Source organism: Gobius niger (genome assembly GCF_951799975.1).
Source record: "Gobius niger genome assembly, chromosome: 13".
NCBI lineage: Eukaryota > Metazoa > Chordata > Actinopteri > Gobiiformes > Gobiidae > Gobius > Gobius niger.
The window spans coordinates 21,683,503-21,700,806 of record NC_136864.1 but is presented as its reverse complement, the minus strand read 5'-3'; the positions used below and the strand labels follow the sequence as shown (position 1 = coordinate 21,700,806).

The 17,304-nt window shown below is 42.3% G+C and overlaps 2 protein-coding genes across 2 annotated transcripts in view; both read left to right on the top strand.

Moving 5' to 3' along the window:
- The first annotated feature begins 835 nt into the window (after nt 1–835).
- Nucleotides 836–5,166, top strand: kdsr (3-ketodihydrosphingosine reductase). Its single transcript, XM_079568734.1, has 10 exons — nt 836–1,274; nt 1,784–1,873; nt 2,098–2,154; nt 2,241–2,306; nt 2,380–2,475; nt 2,576–2,767; nt 2,900–2,983; nt 3,058–3,141; nt 4,669–4,770; nt 4,856–5,166. The coding sequence occupies exons 1-10, from the start codon at nt 1,086–1,088 to the stop codon at nt 4,973–4,975; spliced, it is 1,080 nt and encodes a 359-aa protein (XP_079424860.1). The 5' UTR covers nt 836–1,085; the 3' UTR covers nt 4,976–5,166.
- A 2,812-nt stretch (nt 5,167–7,978) lies between these two features.
- Nucleotides 7,979–17,304, top strand: part of bcl2b (BCL2 apoptosis regulator b) — an 88,788-nt gene continuing 79,462 nt past the window's right edge. The window contains exon 1 of the mRNA XM_079568761.1: nt 7,979–8,954. Coding sequence (XP_079424887.1) covers nt 8,427–8,954 — 528 coding nt within the window. The 5' untranslated portion in view covers nt 7,979–8,426. The remainder of the gene's footprint in view (nt 8,955–17,304) is intronic.

Genomic DNA, 17,304 nt, shown 5'->3' with positions numbered 1-17,304 from the left:
TCATAAGAAGATGGTGTGTGTAGCCTTAAATGGCTGTGTGCCTTCTACATGCAGGAACAAGGGCGTTTTGTTCTGTTTCGTTTGTCAGATTTTGCTTCTGAATTGAATGAGCGATCATAAAGAGGCTAAAATACTTGCACATTTCATGTATGCTCTATTGGTTGATATTGTATACAACTGAGGTGGACTTTATTTTTGTTTGGGAATATCTTTTCACTGTTAAAGTCTACGATAGTAAGCATATAACTCTTTTTATGAAAATATCTGTACAACATACTCTATTTCCATTATGTAAATAAAGCTGAATATGGTAAAATTGTTTTAAAAAATTGACATGACCAAGTTATTTATGTTGGAAAGAGATTTTGTTTCATAATATAGCAAACCATATACGTGCTAAAGCGTGATACCAAACGTTTTGAGTCGAGGACTACTTTAAGAGCTTAAACCTGTTCTTGGGTTACCAATTAAGAAGTATCTTAAGGTTGCAATATTTATTTGTAGGGCCGTAACGAGATTATGATAATATGGCATGTTGGGTGAAGTGCTTTGCCCAAGAACACAATGACCGATCACGTCATGTTGAATCAAAGAGTCACAGGAACAGAAACTACTGTACATAAAAATATATCTATGAATTCTTGGTTATTCAATTCATAGTAAATTATTCTATTTTTAGAACAAGCCCCAGGGGTGACTGAGGAACAGGACACTTGGGTGGCCCCGGGCAAAGGGTTTGTGACCCCTTGTTTATGGTTAATGATCCACTTATGTCGTGCAGAATATGCCTGGCCTGTAGGTGGCAGTGTACACTTGTTCCATCTGACTGGTGCGCAGAAGAAGGCGACTGGATTTGTTTTGGTTTTGCGCTTTGTCACTGGAGCAAAGGTCCACCACGGCTGCACTTTCACCTGGACCCTACACAACCCTGACGTTCTGTCAAACAGCGGAACAACTCCTCCTCTGGCACCCGTGTTACGCCACACCTGCTCCGGGCCGACGCCCCCTTAAGCTCCGTTATTCCGCCCCAGAAGCAGGCCTAGAAGCTAGTTAGCAACTGAGCTAACGACTGTCTGCTTTCACTCATGTCATCGGAAGAGGCGCTGGGTTCAACAATTACGGACTGGCTGTTTGTCAACTCGTGGTGGCTGCTCCTGCCTTTCATCATGCTGCTAGTAGTCGTAGCTTTCATCGTGGCGTTTGTGTTGCTGTTGTACATGATATCTCCTTTGATTAGCCCCAAACCTCTCAAACTGAATGGGGCCCACGTCGTGGTAAGTCCAGAGCTAAGTAACCTAGCCAGAAACACACAGACTAGAACCACTGTCAGAGATTGTTGCTGACTCTTGCATTCACGAGCATTTACTCCCGCTGCCTAGACCTGAGGAGTGTTAGTTCAGTATTGCAAGTTAAAAATAAAAACTCAAGCTTAATGTGTGGACTGTGCGCAGTGTGCAGGAAAGTACACAAGGGGCACGCCCACCTCGTGTTTCAATTCTAAAGTATTAGAAAATGCGCAAGTAAACACTGATAAAGTTTAGTTATAGCCGCTCACATGTATTGCTGACGCATGTATCACTGATTCGAGACGATGCTTCATGGCCAACCTATGGCCATCCAAAACCACGAAAAGCCCAGCTGTGACAGCTAAATGGACGCGTCATTCTTATGACAGTGACGTGTATAATTTGGGACAGTGTAGCGCGTGACAACGGAATTGTAGCTGATCATAGTTATTGGCTGTGTTAAGGTAAATTTGTGCTCTCATCCTTTGTATTTGCAGGTGACAGGAGGATCAAGTGGTATTGGAAAAGCTATTGCTATGGAGTGCTACCGGCAAGGGGCTTTCATCACTTTGGTAGCAAGAGACGAGGTCAGCACAAAATATACCTTTAACTTGGCATGATTCCTTAGTGTTCCATATAGTTTTCTAATCACAGATCTAAGAAAACAAATTCTACACAATTGTATAAATTAATATTATGAAAGAAATTGATATAAACAAAGGTTTGTTTTTCCATGATGGAAAACTCCTGTACAACTGAGAGCCTACACGACAAGTATTAAATTTTGTTTTTTTTTGTGGGGGGATTTTAGGCCAAATTGCTTCAGGCAAAGAAGGAAGTCGAGAAATTTGCCATCAATGACAAACAGGTATGAGTCTGTTATTACAGGGGGTTAATGGGAGTTGAATGTCTTGAATGGCCTGGTGTTTCAGAACTGCCTCTGTGTATTTCAAGGTGGTGCTCTGCATATCAGTAGATGTTTCAAGTGACTACCATCAAGTGGAAAGTGTGATAAAACAGGTTGGTCCATTTTACTCAAATTAGCTTCAGAGTTTTCTAGAAGGTTTGTAAAGCTGAACCCACTTGTCTGTAGGCTCAAGAAAAGCTGGGGCCTGTTGACATGCTCGTAAATTGTGCTGGCACATCCATCTCTGGAAAATTTGAGGAAATTGAGGTGGACCGCTTTAAAGTAAGTACTATATTTGTTTATTTGCACAATTAAATGCCTCAGTGGGAATCTTTAGTTTATAAAGCACATCCTATCATGACTCTTTGGCACATTTCTACAGAAACTGATGGAAGTGAACTATCTGGGCAGTGTTTACCCCACAAGGGCTGTCATCACCACAATGAAGGAGCGCAGAATGGGTCGGATCATGTTCGTGTCATCTCAAGCTGGACAGATAGGGCTGTTTGGATACACGGCTTACTCCCCTTCCAAGTTTGCACTGCGCGGTCTGGCTGAATCACTGCAGATGGAGGTTAATTTTAAGACTGGACTTTTAAATCATATTTATTGTATTAACAGCCATAGAAGTATAATAATAATATTGTAATAAACATAAAATGTTCCAAAAACACTGACTGATATAATACTGATTTCTGTATTGCAGATTAAGCCATACAACATCTATGTGACGGTTGCCTACCCTCCTGATACCGACACCCCTGGACTAGCTGAGGAAAATAAGATGAAGGTTGGTGTGCGAACAAGAAACTCAGACTGTTATGTTAGTAACTGCATATTATAACCTTTTCTTTTAAATATAAGCCTCTAGAGACCAAAATGATCTCTGAGACATCTGGAGTTTGTCAACCGGAGCAAGTGGCCAAGATAATTGTTCGAGACGCAGTGGTAAGTCGTTTCTTTCCCCAAATGTGCTGTTCTTCGATAAACACCTAGTATGATGTGGGTTCTGTGATGAATCACCGGTACACACTATACACTGCTATGTTACGCTTTTTGTTTTTACATACTGGTATGAGCAGCAAACTGTGCAGATCAAATGGCGTCTGTCTCCTCTAAAGTTTGGAACGGGTGACTGATGTCCCCAGTATTACTTAACTCATGTGTAGATGAACTGTCGACTAAACTCCGAGCGTGTAACAGTGGCCGTGTCACCAGAAGTATTGTTCTAAATCCTCTCTTCGTCCAAGTATGGAAGGTCTACAGCAGCTACTCAATGTCATGCTTGATATTAAGTCCAGCTGTACAGTACAGCTAAGAGTATGGTTATGATTTGCATACCAGCGATAATACGTAACATTTCCTTAATTTCTGTCAACTGATAAACTGCATGTGGTTAACACAATACTCAAGTCCCTTGGGCACATATTCTCAAAATCATCTCTTTAAGCATAACCCACATAATCCATAACCCACAATACATACATGGGCGTACACACCATAGGACCCATGTGTATTTATCTGATCTGAATTTATGATTAATATGTCAAACCAATGACTTGATAAGACAACCGCGCAAAGCTCTTAACAATAGTCAGCCCAAAACTGTCACCTGTTTTCTGAATGCACAGGGAGAGCTCAACACAACTCCCAACAACACACATTGTGTAAGCATCAAGTATCACATTTAAAACGCTTATGTTTCAAGCAGAACTAAACCTCTGCATTATTAAACCAAGCACTTGCTGCCTTTCTTTCTGTGCTCCTACAGCGTTTACACACAATATAATCCACAGAAAAAGCAGGTCCAACTTCTTCACCTCTGTTGCTATGTTTAATGTCCACTTTTAAGAAATTTTACGAGCTGCCAAGTGCCAAAGTTAATGTACAAACACAAATGCTCTCTACTCTGCACATTTCCTTGCTGACCAATCAGACGCCAGACATGCGGTCCACACATGGCGCTCAAGGGTGACGGTGGGAGACTGTTCCACTGGTCCAGGGTCAATGTTCTCACAAAGGCTATGTCTTACTCCAATGAAATGGACAGGTGCCATAGCAATGTTTGTCAACCTGTAGACGAAAAAAAAGTCTGAAAATTAAATGCCTGTATGGAGTGTGAAGTGCCTTTTTTAAAAGCCTGTTTGTCCATTTGTCTAGAATAGACCTTCTGCTTTTTTTGTTTTGTTTTCTGGGCGTCCAGTCCAGAATAAGGTTCAATTATAATGAATGCATGATTTTTTTTTTACATGTGTGCAACACAACACACCTCTATACAAAAATTTAGCATAACACTCTCTTTCAAAGCCAAGTTTAAATTGAATTGAGAAAAAGGAACAGCTTGTGGTTGGTGGTTTGAGATGAATTGGCCAAATGCCATTCTTGCATTCATTCTGTCTCATGATTTCCTGTTTCCAGCACTATATGATGTTTTTTTCTTTTTACATGAGCTGACTGTTTGGTTCTGCATTACAGCAAGGGAACTTCAACAGCTCGGTGGGTCCAGACGGCTACATGCTCTCAGCCCTCACCTGTGGGATGTCTCCTGTCACGTCCATTACAGAGGGTCTTCAGCAAGTATGGACACTTTACTGCTGATGAGATAATATAATAATATGTGTTGTTATTTTTATTTGAACATGTGTTTTTTTCTCGTCTTCAGATTGTTACGATGGGTTTGTTTCGCACTATCGCCCTCTTCTACCTTGGCAGTTTTGACAGCATTGTGCGTCGATGCATGATCCAAAGAGAGCAGTCAAAGGCAGCCGACAAGAGAGAGTAACATCAGCCATAGCTTCTCTGTAGCTTTCTGCTCTCCTTTCCTACATTCTTTCTATGGGCCGTGGGGAAAAGGCCAGATATTAGTGAATTTCAGTGGGAAGGAATATTGTACTGGGTTCAGACTTCATTTCTTTCATGGTCTGAGGCTACTGAACCACTACGTTTTGCTGCATTGTTAAATACATACCAGTTCCTACCCATTTTTCAGTTCCTTCTACCATTGTGCAGCTTTATGAAATGGGGAGTTAATATTTACACCAAAAAATGACACTTGTATTCAGTGTCGTTATGTCCAGACACTTGTCTGAACTCAGAATTATGTCTACTACTCTGCTCCAAACATTTCAAAACCTTTATGACTGCATTCCAATACCTTTCTGCTCTTACTGTGCACAGATTTTTTTTTCCAAAGGAGCATTCTTTATGTTGAGAAATAAGGGTAGACTAAACATCCCTCTCTTTGAAGCAGGTAGGCCTTAGTAGTGGTTATTGGCCGCCTTTTTTCCACCCCTACTGTTATTGTTTTACTCCCCAAAGAGCAGAAGCAGCAGATAGCCTGTCTGACCAGTTGGATATATTGTTGCATGTATCACTACGCTAGGTCCACCTAGTAGTAATTTTGCAGTTTTCAGTGAAAGGAATCCTATTGTACCACAAGTCTTTGCGGGCAAAGCACCTTCCCATTTGACTGAATAACTTCTGTTTCTATGTTTTGTTTTGTGTTCTGTGAGTGAAGAAGCTCTGTGAGATTTTAGTGAAAGAAATCTGTCAAGTATCAAATGTGTATGACTGTATGCCTTGTTCCGATGCATTTTCAATGAAACAAAATGCAAAAAAACTACAAAAAAAACTTAATCAAAAGTATCAGATTCTAGATGCAGTGTAGGGCCAAGACACTTGAGGCAAATCATCTGCATGTATGTGCTCTTTGTGCTTTGTTTGCTGTGACTGAGCCAACCCCTGGGAAGCGATAAGCCATTGTATTTTATAGTATGGGGTTAAATTGCACCAAATTACTTTAATGTCATCCTACTTTGTTTACATACATTTAGAGGCAATTGCAAAGTTGACTATTAGTACCAAGGGAGAACACCAGCATAGGTGGGAAAAAGTTCGCTTTATTTTGGTTTATTACATGTACGGTAAATTGTAATAGCAAGTGTGATGTGTTCTGTTCTCATGTTGTCCAATGTGGATTAGCTTGCAGTCAGGCACCCGTATTTGAAATGGGGTGACAGTGGACAGACTCACTGGTTTGAGTAGTTACTGTGCAGATCAACAGGGGGCGCTAGAGGCCTGTCTTACCACGCAGCTCATATGTGTGGGCGTGTACTAAAGCTTAAAGATGCTTGTGTAGACCATAGGCTATTGACACCTTAAAATGACACATCTTTGTGTGTTTGGTTAAGCCTTGAAGATATTTTGTTTGCTGTTGTTTTACATATTAGGTAAAAAGTAATGGCTCACAATTCTTCCATTGATCATCGCAAAATGGGGAATGTACTTCAACATGACACGAATCAGAGTAGAGTGATAGATGGATCCACCACTATTTAAATGCCAAAATGTGTTTAGACAATTTTTCTGTACATGCTATGTTTATCGGAGATTTATTTGGATGTTGCTGCTTTGCTTTAGGTTAGTTTGTATAATCTGTGGAGGTTTTCGGGGACCCATTCTAAGCCTTAAGACATGACTACTGATAAAGCTATAAGAATGGACCAGACCACAGATACTGGTTTACCTGGTTGTTATGTTGACTTCTTTTGTGTGTGTGTAAAAATACCAACTGTTTTTGTGTATTCTGTACAACGTAGCCTTAATGGTATCCAACATATGAAAGTGAGAATGAATGAGTCACCTGTGATGAAGTTCTCATTTGATATTGGGGAAAGGCTTCAAAAGCTTTTCGAATCAAGTTTATTGCTTTTTTTTTTTCCTTTTCTTTTTGCTCACTTCTACTGAGGTAGCGGCATATAGTTTAGACAATGTAGCCGTTTTAGCAGGTTTTATTTCACACTTTTAAGCTATGCAAATCAAGCTTATTCTTGTGTAGTAGAAGCGCACTACATTTTGCTAGTCATAATAGCTGTTCTATATTTCTGTGTCATAAGGTGAGTTACATTTATTAGTATTGAAATTCACAATGCACTGTTCATTTATTTTTAGTTTATGCTTTTATTTTCTGCCAAAAAACTTAACACATTCACCTTGTGTGCCATTGAGAGAGTGTGAGAAGTTGTTTCTTGTCTTATTTTCTTACGTAATAAATATAATAAATACTTGTGACAAATTATGTCTCAATATGCCATTCTGTTTGAGTAATATTTGAACTCTTGAGATTTCAGAGGCTGTGTTTGTCCAGTTGGGGAAGACGCTCACAAGCAAAAGAAAGAAGTCACAAACGCACAAATACAAAAGTTGAAGGTACATCAATTTTGTAGGGCAGGCTCGGGTTTCCATCCACAAGAGAGTGGCAGGACCACATCAAAGCAGAGAGGGGTTGTCTTGTGCGAGCTTCTCATGAATTAATCAAAGACTTGGTTCTACACAACATACACAGGGAACAGAGAGAGTCGAGGTTATTGTGTGTGGATCAAACAGAAGTTGGTTATCACAGAAAGGTGGAATTGAACAGAATGATTCCTATGTCAGCCCTTCAAATGTCTATGATGTACTACCCTGCGCATGGCCCAAAGTAACCGGGATAGATGGTGCGTCATGACTTGACACCAAGAAGTGAAGGGGCAAAAAATGATTTCGCCATAATGTAAGATATAGGCATCTCTATTTCATGTAAGCTACTCTTCACACTCGGTCCTAGGCCCATTTAGAAAACACATCACCATAATAACCTATGCAGGCTCTTATAGAGAATAGCCAATCCAGATGTGGTTTTCAGCAGCTTTCATGTGCAGCGTGCCACTGGTACATGGATGGAGTGATGGACGGAGGCTATTACTTCCTGTCGTTGACGTCAGGACGCGTCACCAGAGTGCACGGCCGGCGGCGCGCATGGAGCAGGGGAAGAGGAGGATATGAGAAAACCAAGAAGAGGGCTCAGTCCGACCTTGTCTGGCTCACAGTCACACACCCGGACGTGCACACGCGGCTAAAACTGACGGCGGCTTTTCATGTCGCCTAACTTTGACCGCCATTCATTGTTTTTCGCCGTTGGTCCACGTCGGGGTAATGTGCACACCGGACTACACTTCTCTTCCGCATATTTAATTTCTATGCACGGGGAGGTCGCCCATGTCGCTCCAAGGATCGGGGAAATGAACACTGCTGCTGCGGACTGTTTTTGAGCGTTTATGCCATCTTTCCTCATGTGTTCGGGATTTTGAAGCTGCTTCGTAAGCCAGCGTTCAGCGGTGCACCAGATGCACACTACACTTACTATGACGCGTTAGGATTTTATCTCTTTGCGCGAAGTGCCAAATTGATCCGCAATGGCGAACGACAGCAATCGCAATATTGTGGAAAAGTACATATGCCATAAACTCTCCAAACGCGGCTACGAATGGGGCTTTCACGAAGACACCGAGGACGAAGAAGACGCTGCTAATAACGGGTCAATAGTTGCATCCTCGCCGGCTTTGGTGAACCGCCGGTGCCGCGGAGAGCGCCTCTATACGCGCCCCGCGCAGTCCGACCCACTCGCCGCCATCCACAGAGTCCTGCGCGAGGCTGGGGATGAACTTGAGAGACTGTACCAGCCCGACTTCACAGAGATGTCCAGGCAGCTGTATCTGACATCTTCCACGGCGCAGAGGAGGTTTGCCGAGGTCATAGACGAACTGTTCCGCGACGGAGTGAACTGGGGGAGAATTATCGCGTTTTTCGAGTTTGGGGGAACGGTGTGCGTAGAGTGCGCATCCAAGGAGGACATGTCATCCCAAGTGGATAACATCGCAGACTGGATGACGGAGTATTTGAATGGACCTCTTAACAGCTGGATTCAAGACAACGGGGGATGGGTAGGTATTTTTTTCCCGATCTGATACTGAAGTCTTATTGGATTTGTGGCAGTTGTGCAGAAACGTGTCTGTGTTCTTTCGGTTTCATTTCTCTCGAGCCCCTTTGGTGCCATAACGCGAAACTATGCCTGACCACTAACCAAATCCATAGTACGATCTTGGCGTAATACAGAGTCGGTCCTGATTGGCTCCTAGTAATGGCTGTCAAACCTGATGAACCAATCTGACGATGAGCTGCGTCACACCTCCCCACGCTCCTCGGTCACGTAGTAATGGAGTTAGTTCAGTCTAATCAGTCTAATCTCTGTGGAGCGCACTTCCTGGCGCATGAACGTATCGGCCTATGTGAAAGTGTATGGCAGATCACGCTCCAGGTGGGATGGATGCACTACTTCAGCGCGAGGGACTAACAGGGCCTTATCTGGTTATCTAAAGATGGGCACGTGTCCTCTCAAAAATGAATCACTTCTTGCAAACCTATTTTAAAAATAGCATATTGCCTAACCAAATAAGAATGGATCTGTAACGTATTTAAAGCGTGCAACGTGTATTATAAATATGTAAAATCTGGTTACTGAGCCTAAATGATCCCTGTACTGTATTACAATTGTTCACAGAAGTTTAAGTTGTGCAATGTTGCATTTTTGGATGCAATAATGGTTTTCTTCTCGAGCATCTGTGAAACTAAAACTCATTGTAATAAATGGGGTACATAAAGTGTGAAGCATAAGCCTATTAGTTTATTGGGCCAATGTATGAGTTGCACGTAAAATTAATTGAATGCATCTTTATGTAAATTAGTTCTACAATAATCAGTTTGAATTAATGTATGTCTGTTCTTAAGAGCTGGGTGGAATTTTGATTAGGTTTTGAATGCAATAGAGATATTGTATCCAAATTGTGGACAAGGGTTTTCTAGCCACAGTTCACGTGAAGAGAAGAGAAGAGCACTGCAGGCTCAATGGCCATTAAAGCCAATCTGTGACAAATTAGCCAAAAAAGCTCTTTTGATGAGAGCATAACATTTGTGCAGTTTAGCCAGAAGGGATCAGATCAGTATTTTTGGGGTGAGAGGGTGGGAGGGGTCATCAATGATTCATACTGAACATTTCATCTCAAAGGGAGGACCATTTAACATTCCCCTTGAGTGCATGCCTGGCCCCTGGAGGTGCCAGGTTGTGCCACATTTCAAAGAGAGAACCAACAGAGGGGAGGGCCCTTAAGGTAACACGCCACTAATGTGGATCTCTGTGTTTAACATGCAGTCCTGGGCTTCCTCTGTGCGGGAGCTCTTTTGTCTCATTTTTAGACCTGCGCCTTGAAGCCGGCGCGGTTAGATTGCCTGCTGCTGGAGGTCCCGAGAGCCCAGCTATATAGCACCACAATAATGTAGGTCATCACAGTCTAGTCTAGTGTTTCCCAACCAGACGGAGATGCCTCTGTCTGCAGCATCCGTAGAGACACAAAAAGCATTTACTTGAAGGGATTATTTGGATTATTGGGAAGCGTATGCTACTACATTTATTTTAGTGGGTTATTTTAACTGAATGATATTGGCATGATGTAATCTGGCTTTTAGGGCTGATAATATTGGGGCATTAGCCCACTGGAACAGGCACTTGTGTCGATTTATCCGATTTTGAAGTCAGTTCGGGAATTTCCTGAGCTGTGGGCTGCAGTCATTACCTGACATTTAATAACTTACTCTGCAGGCACTGGCTTTGTCCAGAATGGGCTTGTGAAAGCTTCCTCTTTTTGCAGTGGGTTGGTCTTTAACACACAAAAAAGTATTGACATGTTCATTCTCCCAAGATTTGCCATCAGTTTTTGTTTTTGTTTTTGTTTGTTTTTGCCACAGCTGCAATGGGGCTGACTGAGATGTGTCAATCTGTGGTAACTGCTTCCCTCACACACCACAGTCAGGCACACGGGGTGAAGTGCCTTGCCCAAGGACACAGAACAGTAGACACTGGTTGTAACTGAGATCAAACCACCAACCTTCCGATTATGATGAACCCACACTATTCTATCATAACTCCTCACATGTGGGTGCTGATGTTTTAATCTTGCCAAAATCGAGGACACAACCTTTTGCTTTTTTACTTGTGTTTTGTTGCAAATTGCACTTTGAGGGTTCCTGTTTGGATACTATGAACAAGCAACCAATGGATTTTTTGTTGACCTGCATTGTTTGGTCCAAAGCCAACGTGTATTATATGTAATCTGATTTAATTTGTTTTGCTGCATTTTTGGGATACTTACGGCTCATTATTGCATTTTCCACCCACCATCTGCTGCTTCCAGAACTTTATCCTGTTGTGCTACGGGCGCCCTTTTACAATAACATTATTACCATTACTCTCTTTACCCTAAATGGCAATAGGATCTGTTTGTACAACATACTACAACCAATAACTTGTTTTATCTAGCATGACTTCAGAAAACAAATCCAACCGAATCAACCAAACTGGATCATCACTATCTGCTTTCACTCTGCTACTACAATCTTTTTTTTTTTCCATTCTGCAGATATTGACGTAATAATTAGTTTTCCCCAAATAAAGAAAATACCAGATAAGTAGTGTTGTTATGGTTGGTGTATATTTAGTCTGGATTGGGAACAGTAATAGCAGTGTGCACAAAACATTGTTGAGACTAGCAGCTATTCTTTATGAAGGTAAACCAAATGTGCCTGCAAAGCAAAAACACAGACGGTTTTGGTGTGGAAAGCCCAGCTGAGAGTGCAACAGCTCCATGATTACGTCCCGACGCTGTTCTTTCATTGTCTGTCTCCACCTGCTTAAATGCATCCCTTTTTGTGAGTTTTGCGGTGGCAGAAATTGCACTCATCAGAGGACAATTGCGTTGGGTCATTTTCGCCTAAACATGGTCCACCTCTGTTTATTTACAGAAGCCGCCTGTGCAGTAGAGACACTTGACTGGATGAGGAGAAGGCACAGGCCTAAAGTGTCAATTTAGATGGAAAGAAAGCAGTCTGGGCTACGTTAACATTTACTGGTCAAGCAGAATGCACGTGAAGGCGAAAAGTGGGGGGAAACTAAATCAGAAAGCCAAGAGCAAGGCAAGTGAAGAAGTAGAATAGTTTTTTTTTAGTCACTTTATGATATGACATGTCGCAAGGAAAAATAAAAATCAGCACAGAAAATAATCTTGACATTTTTCAGGGGAATTAGGCGTTGGTAATTTTCTTACTTAAATGTCATGACTGCATTTTGAAATCATCCATTGCAGTGGTTCTCATACTTAAAAATATTTGACCTTTCAAGCACTTCCAGGCCTACATTAAGATCAAATCAGGACTAAATTGTGTCTAAACTGGTTGTAAACCACGTCTAAGCCAGAAAAAAGCATGTGAAATGATGTCAAATTTAGATTAATAAATTCAAATCGTCTAAAAGTCCAAATCTCACCAATTACAAAGAACAGCTCTCTGGTAGTGTAAAGAGTGTAACTTTTTCCCCCCACTGACAGTAAATACTTCATATGAATACAATAGACTATTGTTGTAGTGAGGAACCCTCTGCAAACTGATTTAACGTGTGATTATCTCCATTCATAAAACATCTGAGTGATATATGGGGAACTATAAAACTTGCATCATTGCACAAATGAACAAACATAAGATGAGACTGCTGGGTTTTGTCTAGCAGTCATCAAGGGTCATATTCAATATATTTTGTACTGAATAATCAATGAACAGTGCTGTCTTTTAACCCAATGTTCTAACTTTTAATTTCTCTAACCCACATCTATCCAATCTAGTGGCCTCAACTAACCCAATCAACTCTAAGGTTCTGCATTTACTGGCATAAAATGTCTAGCTCAAATTTCACTTCTGGCTCAATAAATTGATTTTTGCCCTGACTTTGGGAAGTGGGATGACTTGTGGAAGGGAGAGAGTTAATAGAGATGAAAAGTCTTTTTGAAGTCAAGCACAGTAGGATCAGGTTGTCTGAGGAATGCTACTATCCAGGTGGCCTATTTCTCCATTACAGGTGTGTGTGTATGTGTGTGTGGTGGGAGACAAAACACCATAACCAAGGCTTGGTTCTTTCTGTGGGGATTCCCTGATCTCAATCTGCCAGCCGGGCGTGGGACCTTGTGTTTTTGCATGGGTTTATGGGTACCTTCCTTTTGTTGTTGTACCACGCTTAGGCCTAGTGGTTGTGGGAGCACGAGCAAAGTCATTAATCTCCATATAGGTGACAAGCTGGCAGAGAGGAGTGGGGGAAAACCCAAACAATATGACTCAAAGAAAGCGCATGTAGCATGGCACCAGCGTTTACTATAAAATTCCATTTACATCCGATTTGTGCTGTACGGAAGTAAATGGGGGTTGTTTGTTTTGGATATTTGCCACTTCCAAAGGCTTCTTTACAGCATGCAGCCGTGTTCTTTGAACATCTTGATGCACGCCCACTTTGTATCAGGGTGGCAGTAGAGCGAACCGGAATTATAGCCAGAGGGGCATAAAGTGGCAGAGCAGTTAGTGCTCTAGCTCTGAGTGTGGCCTGCATGTCCTCCCTTTGTTACTATGCCAGCTTCTTGCTTATTTCCATCGACTGACTATTGATGAACTGTTTTCTGCTTATTGAAATGAACTTCAAACAGCAGTATTTTACTTTCACTTTACCTGCCTCGATCTGGTTTCGTCATGTCAAAACCAAAAGGGAAATTGGCAAAAGTTCCGTTTTACTTACATACACATTATCATTGTTAATAAGTAATACATGTCTGTATCAAGTCATTTGCGTTCCTCACAGCTCCAAGCTTTGTCAGGTCAGGTCCAACATAAAACTTGACCATAGGTGGTGGTTCTTTTGCTTCTACAGTTGTACACCGATTAGAGAAATTTGAGTAAATGTCTCATAATCAGAGTTTATGCACCTTGGAAAGCCAGGAGTTGGGCAGTTGTGGCCAGTTTAAGTCTACACCACTGTTGTTGAATGAATTACTGTGAATGAATTAAATATTATTTTCTACAATATAAATTTGCAGTTTATTATAGTTTGGAACCACACAAATGTGGTGCATGCAGTAAATACCCCGGTGAAGATGCAGTTTGTCACTGTGCAAAGTAAGAAATCTCTCCTTGTGCCTGGTCCAAATGTGCTCTGCATGCAAACATATTATTTCTTTTCTTCTTCTTTTTTCATCTGCAATTTATCCTCTCGTAAATTAGAATGTAGCATCAACTGTTCCTCAGTTTCCAGCAATCAGACAGACAAATTAAGAATTACTCATGCAAATAGCATCCCATCCATTATTGCAAATCACAGAGATAATTGTATAGCTGCTGTTTTATTACCGGGTTCTGTTTCAGGGTATTTCCGTAGTAATTGTTTTGGTTCTTTATATGGACTTTGCACTCTGTAATAATAAGTGTATATGCCACAATGGATTTCAGCGCAAATCGCTGCCAAAATTTCCCCCCTGTACTGTACCCCTTTTGTCCAAGTCGGCCATCTGCCATCGCAACCGTAATCTCCAAAACATTTCCTACAGATGCAAGAAGCTGGTGTGAATACTCTCTTTTGAAATCCTATCCGTGGCTTTCTTAACGCTGAAGTTTTGTTCCACATGTTGGAGATCCATGGAAAGTTTCGAGTGTTAGGTTACGTATGACGATCATTAATGTCAGGAATGCGAAGTATAAAAAATGGAATGTGGGTGAAAGGTTCTGTCGATGAGGAGGGGCGACTAGAACTGGAGGAAATACAGCACAATCATGGCGCGCATGAAGAAAAGTATAGTTCAGGCTGATATACACATATGGCAGAACACAGGATTGTGAGTTTGAGTTACAGACAGAGCAGCACAAGGTGACAGGGGGTGAAGAGCGGGAGAGACATTCAGCAAATTGTCATTTAATACCTAAGGGCCTCAGCATCGCAGTGAAGAAGTGTAAGAGGAAGGGATGTGGGAGGGGCTTTACGGTCCAGTCTTTCACCTTTGTCTCTCAAAAATTCTTGAGTTGAGGATATTAACCATTAAACATTCTTGGCAAAATCCATCATTTTAGTTTGAACTCAATCTACACAGCAACAGTCGAATATGAAACCAAATGCTGTCTTGTGTAACCAATTGTAAGCAGTATCCTCACCGCCCATCCATTACATCATAAGTCCTGAACTTCCATGCGAGATCAGACTGTGACTGTTTCTTCTGCATTCCAGGTCATGTTCTTGCTATGCTAACTATTCACCACGCATTTTGTCAACACACTAGACATTTGCCGCACCACCATTCTATTGACTTAAAGGGTGTAATTTTTTTTTTTTCTACCCTGCTTTGGAACATGTTTCTGAGGCCACAGGCTGGTCCCTCTGAGACCCTAGTGCCTCCCTTATCCGGCGCCGCACTTATTCCTGGTCTTCCTCCGGAGAGAGCCCCCCTGAACGTCTGCCGGGGAACTGTAAATAAATAATGTCGTCGGCTTGGGTGTTTCTTTCCTGGCCCAGAGAAGGGTGTGGGGGTGATTAGCCCTTTTGTTGGGACGCTGAAGTCGGAGCAGGCCCTATTGAGGAATTTCTGTAGGCGGAATGGCTCGGCTGGATGATATCACGTGTGCGCGATTGTTTTTGCTCCTGGCACTTGTCTCGCTGCAGATTTACATACGTGAGTGTGATCGTGTGATGATATTACATTTTGTTCCCGCGGTTTCCTGCTCACTCACAGACTCAGGGACACGTGCCAGGCCAGTTTTGGAAGCACAGTTAGTTTAATAATACATAGGCTATAGCAATGATGGAAGACACTTTGGTAAAAAGTGAGTAAAAGTGTTAGCAGTAGTAGCTGCGTTGTCAGGGCTACACAGTATCAGCAAATCATTATCGCAACATTAGCTTGCGCCACATTCATATCACAAGAGGCCACATCACAAAAACACTCTTCCTTCTGAGATTTACAAGTTTTCTTTTTTTGTCACCACAGCTTTAAAGTTTATTTCAGCCGACAACAAGCAGCCCTTGGAGTGTTGTCTATTGTTCGAATCCCAGCTCCTGGAGATGCACTCTGTCGTTGTGTCCTTGAGCAAGACACTTCACCCACCTTTCCTCCAGTGTCTGCGCACATTGGTGTGTAAATGAAAGTGTGAATGGGTGACAGGTTCCTTGCTGTAAAGCGCTTTGGGCCTGATGAAGGTAGAAAAGTGCTAGATAAGTTGAGATCATTTACCATTTATTGTCAATTTACTTTTTATTTGTTTGTTTGTATGTTTGTTTGTATACTTTTTTGTCCCCGTAGGGAAATTTGTCCTCTGCATTTAACCCATCCTTCGATGCCACTGGGGCAACCCGTAAGGAGCAGTGGTCGACGGCAGTGCCGCGCCCGGGGACCCATCTCCATGGCCAGGCTGATGGTCAGAATCACCTGGCTGGAGGATTCACCTATTGCACATGTTTTTTAGTGGTAGGGGAAACCGGAGTACCCGGAGGAAACCTACGCAGACACGGGGAGGACATGCAAACTCCACACAGAAAGGCCCCGTCCTGGTGGGAATCGAACCCGGGACCTTCTAGCTGTGAAGCGGAGGCGCTAACCGCTGCGCTACCGTGCCGCATAAACTAACGAGAGAGCGTTCGGTAATGGATCCAAAGCTGTCAAATACAGCCATTTATGTTTGTATTGCTGTTTTGCAGTATTGGTATTATCAGTATAGTAGTCACAGTTCTACAAATGTAATTGAAACCATTCTATTACGTTCCTTTCCAGTCTGGTGACACGTGCCTGGCCAGGTTAAAAGACTAGTTGGATGAATAATACATCCCAAAGACTTAACTTGGAGACTAAAGTGCCTGTCTCTTTTGGCAGAGCTTGCTTTTATTTCTGTCCTCACTAGATCCATGTATTCCCGGCGAGCCACGTGCCAAGTCTCCTCATGCATGAAGCCACACACAAACAACGCTAATACCCCTGGACGTGACTTTGAGTGTCAGGTAGCACTGAAAAATGCATGGCCATGTGAGAAGCTCGCTAAATATAGAAACATTACCGCGGCTAGCTGGCTCCCGTGTGGTCCCTTAATCCTTCTATTGCATGTGCATCCCTCCACTGTTTTGGAGTTGCACGCGAGCTGCCAGTCTGCATAGAAAAAAACGTGCTAATTACCCATTTGAGTTGTCAGATAAAAGCATTTTCCACCTTTTCCTGCCGCGACGGGGAGTGGATAATGAGAGGCCCACTGAGACAACCATTGACTTTGCCATCGGGCACACACCCTTGCAAAATAGCATATCAATATAGGGCAAGGTTAAACAGTCTTCCCCCCCTTGTCTAGCTGCTGGAGATATTTTTGGGGCAACCCCCCAAAAGACTTGGAACTTTGCAA

What these genes read in the sequence shown, in the direction of transcription:
- kdsr (XM_079568734.1), top strand. Translation starts at nt 1,086, where the DNA reads ATGTCATCGGAAGAGGCGCTGGGTTCAACAATTACGGACTGGCTGTTT. An exon ending in CTTTGGTAGCAAGAGACGAG is followed by an intron (nt 1,874 to 2,097) that starts GTCAGCACAAAA and finishes GGGGGATTTTAG; the next exon opens with GCCAAATTGCTTCAGGCAAA. An exon ending in TTGCCATCAATGACAAACAG is followed by an intron (nt 2,155 to 2,240) that starts GTATGAGTCTGT and finishes GTGTATTTCAAG; the next exon opens with GTGGTGCTCTGCATATCAGT.